The sequence below is a fragment of the Haliotis rufescens genome, unplaced genomic scaffold (genome assembly GCF_023055435.1).
Source record: "Haliotis rufescens isolate VD_foot unplaced genomic scaffold, xgHalRufe1.0.p SCAF_75, whole genome shotgun sequence".
NCBI lineage: Eukaryota > Metazoa > Mollusca > Gastropoda > Lepetellida > Haliotidae > Haliotis > Haliotis rufescens.
This window is the reverse complement of record NW_025964367.1, coordinates 838156-849885: the sequence shown is the minus strand read 5'-3', so window position 1 is coordinate 849885 and position 11730 is coordinate 838156. Positions and strand designations below refer to the sequence as shown.

The window sequence follows — 11730 nt, the reverse complement described above, 5'->3', positions numbered from 1 at the left end:
AAGACCATCTGGACCAGATACTATCAGTTTAGCACCACGTGAACAGCAACCTACGCGATGATAAAGGCCGAAAAACAGGCCTTGTAATGCCGTTGCACTGTTGTCCTTGCCGGAGAATCAAGATGCTGCTCCGCCTGTCCCTCGTGTTGTGTGTCGTTGCTGTTGTCGTTGCTAAGCCACCCTACCAAGATCAAATCCCCAACGGCAAGCTGGTGCCCCATCCTTGTAACTCAGATCTTGTATGGAATGCTGTTGGACACACTAATGCTGATTTGGGAGGAGCTCAGAGCCTGAACCAGTTCGGACGGGTATAATTCTTCTTAGATCTTGTCTTTATGATTGATCTTAGTACATTTGTTGAAAGTTATAATTTGTTTATGTTGAAAGATTGTACTATTCTGCATAAAAAGCGATTAAGCCTTCACGTGAAAATATTTTACGACAACACTGATACAATATGATGGTACTAACCATGTTAGCTACATATTATCTAAATTTACATCTTTAAACTTGACTATTTCGAAAGAAGTGGCATATTTTTTTCATCTTTTAAACAGATAGATGTTCCTGGCATTGTGAGAGTCGTCTCTAAATTTATGTTACAAGCCGAGGTGCCTGTACAACATGGTTCTCTCATCGTCGTTCGTTAACATCACCAATTGTTTAATTGTTTAATTGCTGATTCTTTGTGTATGCGAGTTTGTGAGTTTGTGAGTAAGCGAATAAATGAGTGAGTGAGTGAGTGTTTGAGTGAGAAAGGTTAGTGAGCGAGTGAGTGGGTTTCGGTTGGTGAGTGAATTGGTGAGTGTATATGTCTGTGAATCGGTGTTTTGGTGGTGAGTGAGTGAGTGAGTGAGTGAGTGGAAGAATACCAATTCAGGAATTGAATAAAGGGGAAGTGTACACGCAAAAATCACTTTCTTTCTTTTTCTAAACAAAACGCAATTTTAGAATTAGTTAGTATCTGTGTTTGAAAATATACACTCATTTTGTTTCACAGTGAAAGTAGGAAGCTCACAATAGTGTGAAAATGATATGCCGTTATGAAGCCTTCGTTTTACGAGCGAAATAGGCCTGAGTTATCCCCCTTAGATTATGACGTAATTGGTGCCAATTCAACTCGGTCCCTGTCTATTCTCAACGCAAAAGATATCAACGACCAGTTTGCGGTAAAACAACATGGTCTACGACACACTCCGGCGCAGTGGTGACTCAGCATAACACAATTCTGGCTGGCATCTGAGACGCTAGAATCACAAAACTGTACCTACACCACGTGAAGCGGCTCTAACAAAGCATGGTGACGTCATAATGTTTATCAATTGGCACCAATGACGTCATATTGCAAGGGGCATAAGCCATGGTGTTTTTGTTATGGAAATAGAACACTTGGTAAAAGTGAAAAATATAAATCGTTTTAATGCAAAAAATATGTTAATTAAATTTGATGTTTTTATATTTTTGTCTATGACACTTCTATGTTAACACTTTTAATGTGGAAAAAGTACAAGAAAAATGGGTTCATTTCCGTGTGAACTTGCCCTATAAACACAAAAGTAAGTTCGCGCGTTTCAACGTGTGGAACCATTTTGGTGTCCTTCGCTGTACCGGTGCCGGAACAAAACTCACTTCTTCCTCCCTACCAGTAAAACTCCAGAATATTTCATATCTTACGGAACCAACCCAGTTACTCTTGGTGATATTGGGAATGTTATACTGACTGAGTAGATCAACTACTGACCAGGGCGAGTTATCACGTCATCCACTGGGTTGTTTGCGGATGAGTGAGTGAGTGCGTATGGGTTCAAGGATTGGTGGATGGAAATCATCTCTTGTGTTGACCTGTCCATGTTGACACATTGAACGAAACTTGGATTCGTACATACAATCAACGGACGTTACGCATGACCTGATGGAGCTCATGAAGAACCGGGTTATAATTGGTCTTCGGCAAACCATGCTTGTCGTAAGAGGGGACTAACGGGATCGGATGGTCAGGCTCGCTGACTTGGTTGATGCATGTCATTGTATCCCAACTTTTTGGATCGATGTTAATGATGTCACTGGATTGTCTGATCCAAATCCGATTATTTACAGACCGCCGTCATTGTGATGGAATATTGCTGATTGCGACGTTAAGCAGCAAATAAACGAAACGAAACGAACTTGATCTGATGCCATGAACTTGCCAGATAAGGAAGTTAGGAACTCGAACTTTATCTTTGGCATTCGGAAGACGAGCGGAAGACGAGCTCTCTGGAATAGGAAGCTTCTCTCAATGAGGATTTCTTGAGATAACTGATCCAAAAATATCTGCGTCGATCTATGATTAATGCCAATGGCAGCAGAAAATGTATGCAGCACCTACCAGTGTAGCTAAGAAGGTAAAATACCGAAGTCCGGAGTTCCGGTTTCTTGTGTGGATTCATTGTGCTGGAATAGTTCTGAAAGTATGTTTAAACCATATGTCACCAGTATCATTGTAAACGTTTGTATTTTCCCAGGATTTCAGGGCTGAAGGACACGCATGGACTCAAGCTCTGTGTCAAAAGGACTCTGACAACGACGGATTTACCAATGGCCAGGAGCTTGGTGACCCTCAGTGTACATGGAGAGCTGGAACTGTGCCAGTCTGGCCGCCCACAGGTCATCCTGGTCAGTCCTTACCATACGTATTTCCTGCTTACTTCTTTTTTTATTTTCGACGGCTTACTATGTCGGTATACACGAAAAATAGAAAACTTTGGCCAAATTGATTGCTGGTGGTTGTCCCATTGCCTTCACGTTCATTGGCCAGCGGTCGAAAATGGATGCCCCATGGTCAGTCAAATATTTGCAATTACTGAATTATCCGAATTAAACTCATTTGTCAAATATGTTTCCAACGTATATCATAAAATGATTGTTTATGGCCATATTTTGGCATTTCTCTTAGTTTAAATTTATGTTTTCACAAGATATATAAGAAGAAGAAGCAAATTTATGTGCCCAATGCAACATCAGGAGAATGGTCTTTTTAATACTGTCTCCCAGTATTCCTACCTGTTTATGTCAGATTCCTTTTGCTTTTAGCCAGTGAACTTAACCTCTCTCGCCACATGTAAGGTGTAGTGTTAATCACTGTTGGTGCTTTTCTGGAGAGAGGGAGAAATTGAATCGTGTTTTACTAGGAAACCTGGAGGGTCTCCAGTACAGCAGTACAAAACCAAATCCAATGAATCCACGGAAGGATTCTGCTATGAACTCAATTTAGAGAACTGTTAAAATAGCACTCAACAACATCTATGGGAGCTCTATCAGAACATGATAACAGGTGTGTTTTAATCATGAAGTTCATTTCACGATAGCCTAACGATTGGGCCATTTTGTCCAATGCTTGCGTTGTTAACATGAAATTGCTTTGAAATTTTTATAATTTTCAAAGCTATTTTGCCCAATGCTAGATGGAATCTGTTTCGGCGGATAATCAAGAATTGTTATTCTCTCACATTGAAATTTATATGTACAAGTGCTCAAAAGTGGGTCATTTTTACACCTAACAATTGATACATTTCGTCCAGTGTTTGTGTTGTATACATGCCAGGGCGACGTGAATGTTATGCTGCTAGCACTCGCAAATTTGGAAATTTTTATGCTTATTTATTATTATTGTTACAATTCAGGCATCGACGAATCCAGTTATCCTTGTGCACATATGGCCATTGGTTGAAGATTCGCGAACATGCGATGCTTTCATGACGGTGTTTGTTACGTGTTGTCATGAGATCATGAGATAAAGTCAATTGTTTCCTTTCATATTGTTGACTCTCTAAGGAATATTAAACAATCAAACTATGAGTATGCGAGTACTGTTGTCATTGAGGAAATGTATGACTCTCCAGTCAGCAGATGAACCGTAATGGACTACACTCACAGCATTTGAAACACATGATCTTGTCAATGGCATGTCAAATAGTCCCACATACTCACAAGATTGACCGATTGTCCTTTCCAGATATGTTTGCAGGTACGATCTCTGACTAGCATCTATTATATCTCATTTGTCCATGAATGCCATATATTCTTACCTTAGAAATATAACTATTTGATACATGTGGGTTGAAATATACAATTAAACCGAATACGTAGAGTGGGTTTTCAAATATCAATTTTCACACAATCAAATCAAATATCTCTACTTTGCAAGAACAATACATTGTAGGTTATGTTCCTAATGTAAAACGACTCGCACATGTACCGTTTAGCTTTCTCAGAATAAGCTCTTAAGGTGGTAAGAAGTGGATTATATTGTACAGTGCAACAAAGCAACTATAGTTGACATGAGCAAGGTGTGGACAGGTGACTTGGAACCACTACAAATCTGCTCCACATTATTAAGGGTCGTTTACTTACATAATCATATTAGAGTGAGTGAGTGAGGATGGTTGTACGTCGCTTTTAGCAATATTCAAGCAATATCACGGCGGGGGACACCAGAAAGGGGCTTTACATTGTACCTATGTGGGGAATCGAACCCGGGTCTTTGGCCTGACGAGAGAACGCTTTAACCACTAGACTACCCCACCGTTCTATCATATTAGAAGGACGAGCTTGTAACAGCAACATGCAGATCGTCCCCACAATAACTGAACAGCGCCCCACAAGACTTACTTCTATACATGTCTCAATAAAACAGATCTGTGGCATAATGCATTACCAATAAAACTTCACTAACGTGCACAGTTTCCATCTCCATTATCTGGTACCGGCCTTCACACTCCTGTCTGTCTTTACCAAATAAACAAATAAACATCAACTTCACAAACATTAGGAGGAGAATTAGTAACACTATCATATCATTTCTTAAATGGTAAAGGTCGGTAGCTAATGCCTCGTCCTATAGCAGCGTGGAGAACTTACAGTACGTACCGACAAATAATGAAATGTTCTTGTTTCTTGTAACGATCACTGGATTTTCTATTTTACCAAAATGAAGTTTGGACGCCCCTCGTTGTCCTCATCCCTGATTTCAGATTATTTGATATATATGGCGGCAGTTCGGCGTGGAACACCGGTCACGATAATTTTGTGTTATACAGGCGTGGACTACATTCAGCTGAGATTGTGAATACTGAAGAACGATCATTGGCCCAGTGTTATGATAAGACTATCTGGACCAAACACTATCACTTAATTACCACGTGCCAACCCTATACAAAACGACTGAAGGGCACGCCTTGCAAACAGAACAGCCACGGAGTCTCAATCATGATGTTGCATTGTCTAGCCCTCGTGTTGTGTGTCATTGCTGTTGTGGTTGCTAAGCCTCCTTACCAAAATCAAATTCCCAACGGTAAACTGGTGCCACATCCTTGTGACTCAGATCTCATATGGAATGCAGTTGGACACAACAACGCAAACACGGGAGGGGCACAGAACCTGAACCCATTCGGAAGGGTAAGATTCTACATCAGTCTTGTATTCATGCTTGATCTCAGTAAATTAGTGAAAGTGAGACTTGGAAGATGAATGGGAACTATGTTAACGTTATGCGACAAAGTTGTCTTGCTCAGGAGACTAACCACAGCTACTAATACATTAGGTTGCCAAGAAAGTGAGCTAAATATAATCTGTATTTCCCTAGCGAAAGCTAACCATACCGTAAGGAGTGGGGTCATGTCTTTGTGTCCTAATCCAGTTAATATTGACACAAAACACGGGAATCTCCAGTACAACAGTACAAAACCAAATCCAATGAATCCACGGAAGGATTCTGCTATGAACTCAATTTAGAGAACTGTTAAATTAGCACTTAACAGCATCACTGGGAGCTCTATCAGAACATGTTAAAAGGTGTGTTTTGATCATGAAGTCCATGCTTGATCTCAGTAAAATAGTGAAAGTGAGACTTTGTTAATCTTGGAATATTTCACTAATAATGCATAAGTGGCGATTCAGCAACTGTATAAACGTCTGGAGACAAAGTTGTCGTGCTCAGAAGACTAACCACAGCTACTAATACATTAGGTTACCAAGAAAGTGAGCTTAATATAATCTGTATTTCACTCGCGCAAGCTAACCATATCGTAAGGAGTGGGGTCATCGCTTTGTCTCCTAATCCAGTTAAGATTGACACTAAACACAATTTAGTTATTGTGTCGTCCCGTATAACCTCCCTCCTTACAAGCAGCGAGTGTTTGTCGTAGAAGTGGGGGACCGGCTATTTACAATATGTATCAAGGTCTACACACAGCGATCATAGTGCCACAAATACTGCTTGCAATCAGTCGTTTGGGAAAGATCATATTGTGAACGACGTCTTGTCTGATTTGTCGTAATCGTAACCAAACGGCGGGGATCAAACCACTGGTTTTCCAAAACTCAATTTCGCACAGACCGCCTTTATAGAGGTGGGACAGTGAAGACTACAACCTAGACCAACTTTACTTGGGCAAAATTGGGGATTCGAACACACAATCAGCGGACGTTGCGTTGTGCGATGTAAGTTCCACGATATCTCGTTTGATAATTATCGTAAACCTACCGGATGAGAAGTAAGGGTAATCAAAGCCTTAGGTTTGTCATCCAGAAGGCTTCTGGTAAATAAAAGCGACAAGACTATTTCCATAATCATAAGAAACGTCTGCTTAAATAGAGTTCGTTGTACGATTCCGACCATATCAAATCATTAATGTGTTCGCGAAAAGGTGAGCGTATCCTGACCCACCGGTGGCACCGGTCAGAGACACATGCAAAGTCAAGTCAATTGGGCATTGCATTGGACATCATTTCTGTCACTGATGCGTTTAATTTGGAAATGTCCTCCACATATCTGTCATTTAACTTTCTGAAAGCTTTAAAAATGACTTGAATATTGTAAGCCTGATCAAACACCTTTCTCAGCAAGCGTCGTGTGATGCTCTTGGAAATCTTCAGAGAAAGACCATACTCTATCGTACCGAGGGGCGGTCGGGTAGCCTAGTGGTTAAAGCGTTCGCTCGCCACGCCGAAGACCCGGGTTCGATTCCCGACATGGGTACAATGTGTGAAGCCCATTTCTGGTATCCCCCGCCGTGATATTGCTGGAATATTGCTAAAAGCGGCGTAAAACCATACTCACACACACACACTATCGTACCGAAGTTGTGAAATGTAGACAGCAAAGGCTGGAGTTGCTGGAATATTGCTCGACATAAAGGAAATGTTGACTGTTGGAAAGTTGAAGTCATCCCTCTTGTCGTGTGGTTCGAATCCCGGACGGGACTCAACCAAAAAAAGTAGGCGATTCTCCACTTTACCAAGAAAGTGTTATCCCAAATATAACATTTGTTACATTTGACAACTTTCTAAATGGCATTGTGTGTTCATACTATCTTGTTGATATTTTTGTCGCTCTATAGCTGTATGCTTATTTCTAAATATGAAACAGATGAGGCTGGTTCACTGGACCCTTTTATTTCCAGTTTAGGTGGGTAAATCAGTGGAAAGAAATTAGCTATTTGGCCATCATTGAATTAAGCCTAAGATAAACTTCTTCACCAAATTCCCTTGTTTTGATTTTGCCAATCCGAGCAGACATTTCTGTAAAGCAAGATCCTCTACGTTTGGGTTCCTAGAGATGATGGGTTTCTATGGTAAATGTCAAAGACAGCGGTGAAGAGAAAATATTGCAGTGTTTTCCCGAAAGGAGAGGTTTGCTCGTAAGGTCTGAAGTCTGAGTGCTTGAAGGAGTCCTGCCTCAACCATTACTTTGTCGATCCCTTATGTAATAGCATACAATGATAGCATTTGCAACACGTGGCATGTCCATTGCAAGTCAAGTGGTCCCAAGTACTCACGTGATATGGTTAATGGGCTAAGATCGATCGATTCTCCTTTCCAGAGAGGTCAGGTGAAATAGGGTTTAACGACACGTCCAAGATTATTGCACTTATATTGCGACGTACATGCACGTTTGTATGTGTGTGTGTGTGTGTGTGTGTGTGTGTGTGTGTGTGTGTGTGTGTGTGTGTGTGTGTGTGTGTGTGTGTGTGTGTGTGTGTGTGTGTGTGTGTGTGTCCTAGTCCGGACTGATGCCCATTTATAGTGCTAGCACGCTGAGATACCATGCCGCAGTTTAACATGAATACCCCACTCAGACACAGTATACTGACTCCGAGCCGACCAGTCCTTGTTTTAGCCCCTTAATGACGAGCGCAAGACAGGGTTACCAAAAGTGCCATCATTTAATAACGTCTTTTGACGCGGCCGGGGATTGAACCCCAGACCTTCCGCTCCCCGGGCGGACGCTCTACCACTAGACCACGGAGGCGGTCCTTTCCAGAGTTGTATTGCAGGTATTATCCAAAATTGCATGTCCATTCCTGGCGTCACTTGTCGTTATGTTGCTAGAATAATACTGAAACTATTGTCATAGCGACTGATTTACGACTACCATTGTCTGAAGTACATTTGACTCCAAAGGCAAATTACCCTGTAGCCATGTCTCCATAACTTAATTGTCATTACGTTTTAGGCGCTAATCCCCGTTGTTAATCCTCACCAACATTTCATTGTATATTGACTGACAGCTAAACTGGGCTACTTTATCACTTCCCGTAAATTACTGTTATTTATAGTATGACATTTATTGCCTTAATTGTTCATCCCCTGAGTTGTGTCGGTACGTCACCCCCGGAAGTCCCATGTCCAGAGCAACGTCATTGTATTTCCATTGTTCAGTACTATATATGTGCTACCATTACACAGTTACTACGGTGTTAGTCAGGCTTGGTTTTCCGAGTGCTGGCATAGGGACGACCTCAAGCAGGATGTGCCGCTCGTAGGAAACGCCCTGAGGTGAGCTTGAGCTCCGCTGACCTCTTGTACGCCTGAGCTGGAAGGTCCGCTCATTGCTGTGTTTGTGTTGTCAGAGCAGGTATTCCGCTCATTGTGCAATTGTTGTTTATTGTTTACATGTTGTGCATAAAGCGTTCCTGGACAGTTATGTCGATTTTGTCCTTCTTTCCCCCAAGAGCTAATTCCCCGTCAACATACACGTTGACACTGTGTTAAAATCATATGTCACCAGTAACTTGTAAACGTTGGTATTTTCCCTAGGATTTCCAGGCTGCATCGCATACGTGGACTGTAGCTCTGTGTCAAAAGGACTCTGACAACGACGGATTTACCAATGGCCAGGAGCTTGGTGACCCTCAGTGTACATGGAGAGCTGGAACTGTGCCAGTCTGGCCGCCCACAGGTCATCCTGGTCAGTACTTATGTCGAATTCTGGCATACGTATTTTCAGCTCACTTTTGTTTCTATGTTCGAGGTCGGCCAAAAGTCAAAACGAAAAATAGTAACCTTTGGCCAGTGCGCAAAACTGTATGTCCCATGGCCTGTAACATATAAATAATAACTGCATTGTCCAAATTCATTTATGTCTAGAAATATATTTCCAACTTATTTATTGTTTATGACCATATTTTGACATTTCTCTAAAGCAATAGTTATGTTTTCGAAACATAATTTTAATCAAAGAATGTAGCTGTTATCAGTATTCCGAACTATTCATAGGATATTAGTTGTGGTTTTTTGGGGGGGTTTCCCCTCACCACATGCAACGTGAAACGCTTTCATTACCAGTTACAGTTTTCGAGAGTGAGTGAATACTGTTTGATATCTCACAGCATCGGTGATGCTTTTCGATATGTTTTGACTTGTGATGATCATTAATCACAATCTACGATGTTGAAACGTCTTCCACGGGAAAGGAGCTCCAGTACAATACCACATAAAGGCTCATTATTAGAGTTTCCAGAATCCACGAAAGGATTCTGGTAAGCATTCACTAAATATACTCTTTGAAAAAAGTAGGGGATCATGAAATATTTATGTTAACATCAAGTATTAGAGCAAAGATATGTGTTAACTTGTAAACACAGCAGTCAACAGGGTTGTTTGGGGCCCTATAAATACGTGTTTAAGGTTTGTAATGGCCATCAATATTCACTAAGTCCAATTCAAGATGTTTGAGGAAGAGGCATTTTGCCCAATGCTTGTCTTGTATAAATGGATCTACTATAAGCATTCTTCTGTTGCGCGATTAGCACCCTATGAGTGGGTCATTATTACACTTAACAGCTGCAGTTGAGACATTTGGTCAAGTGTTAGTGTTGAAAACACAAGGGTGTTATGCGGCTAGGGCTCTATTAGTGGGGTACTATTATACTTTTTAATATTTTTTGTTGAAATTCAGGTATCGACGAGACCACTTATTCTTGTGCAAATGTGGTCATTGGTTGAAGATTCGAAGTCTGATGTTTCCATGGCGCTGTATTTGTTCTGTTCACGGTGGTTAATATATATCACAACCATGATATAATGTCAATACAGTGTGCTGATTCCTTCTGTTGACTCTCCTACGAACATTAAACAATCAAACCATGAGCATGCTTTATTGTTGTAAATAAGGATGTGTGTACTTCTACATTCAGCAGATCAGCGGTTACATCAAGCATTGACTGCTTGAAGGAGTGCTTCCTCTACTATTACTTTGTCAACCCCTTATGTAATGACATACAACGATGTGAATGACATGTCAAGTATTCCTATGTACTCACATAATATGGTTGATGGGCTAAGATCGATCGATTCTCCTTTCCAAATATATATGGAAGTATTGACAATTAATATCTAATACTAGCATATATTATATCTGTATCTGTCCATAAATATCATATGTTCGTACCTTAATTGATACGTGTAGGTTGAAAAGACGTAACATTTTGTTTGAACCAAATGCGAATGGATTATTTCCACATCACCTGAACAGCTCCCACAACAACATGCACAAGTGCCATTCCTATCAGTTTCTGAACAATACTATAGTACAGTAAGTTTATCTGCTCTACCAAAAAGGCCAACTTGCACCAGTCGCCAGTGCCAGTCGCGCCATACAAAACACGTTAAAATATGGTACTTGTTGTTACCCTGCCTTGCGTTCGGCATTAGGGGGATACAACCAGGACTAGTCGGCTCGGAGACTGTATACTTCGTCTGAGTGGGGTATCCATGTTAACTATGGTATCTCAGTGGGTTAACACTGTATAACTGACAGAAGTCCGGACCCGTACAAGCAACCACACACACACACGTGCATGCGCGTCGCTATATGACGCAAATACTCTTTAAGGTTTAGTGAGGTTTAACCTCACTTTACCTAACCTGATACGATGTGATAACAACTATTATAGTTAAAGCACGTGCGTCATGTTTATACATAATAAAGCACAACTAAAATGGATAATATATGGTTAAATAAGTCACATTTAATATCGGTTCAGAGTGATTATCCATAATCCCATGCAGCAATAAGTAATATTGAACATTTTTTTATCAATTTTCTTCACCTTGATCACGTGACTCAAAACATTCCACTAGTGCATTGTGGGGCCGATCTAACACATGTAAACATAGCCGTAGTTTTGTGTTGCTGTTTTTTGTGAGTTGAAGTGTTTTCTGTCCTGAAGGGCAACAATGTTTCCACTACTAACGTTAGCTCATTGCGGTAACTGCGAGCCATGAAACAGTATGCTTAGCACTGATGACCGAGTTGGTTGCACTAGATGATGCCGTCACTGACGTGAATCGACGGCCTGGGACGTGCAATGGCGGAGAAAGAGAAACAGCGGTTGTATTATTTGACAGCAGTATTTTGCAAAATGCCTTTCCCTGAGCAACAGTATTACATGCGGTTATGAAACCCTT

The 11730-nt window shown here is 41.0% G+C and overlaps 2 protein-coding genes across 2 annotated transcripts; both read left to right on the top strand.

Annotated features, from left to right (window-relative positions):
* The first annotated feature begins 26 nt into the window (after positions 1–26).
* On the top strand, positions 27–3837 carry LOC124150613 (temptin-like). Its single transcript, XM_046522573.2, has 3 exons — positions 27–308; positions 2505–2655; positions 3663–3837. The coding sequence occupies exons 1-3, from the start codon at positions 87–89 to the stop codon at positions 3707–3709; spliced, it is 420 nt and encodes a 139-aa protein (XP_046378529.2). The 5' UTR covers positions 27–86; the 3' UTR covers positions 3710–3837.
* A 1348-nt stretch (positions 3838–5185) lies between these two features.
* On the top strand, positions 5186–10410 carry LOC124150614 (temptin-like). Its single transcript, XM_046522574.2, has 3 exons — positions 5186–5436; positions 9079–9229; positions 10220–10410. The coding sequence occupies exons 1-3, from the start codon at positions 5248–5250 to the stop codon at positions 10264–10266; spliced, it is 387 nt and encodes a 128-aa protein (XP_046378530.2). The 5' UTR covers positions 5186–5247; the 3' UTR covers positions 10267–10410.
* Positions 10411–11730: the final 1320 nt, after the last annotated feature.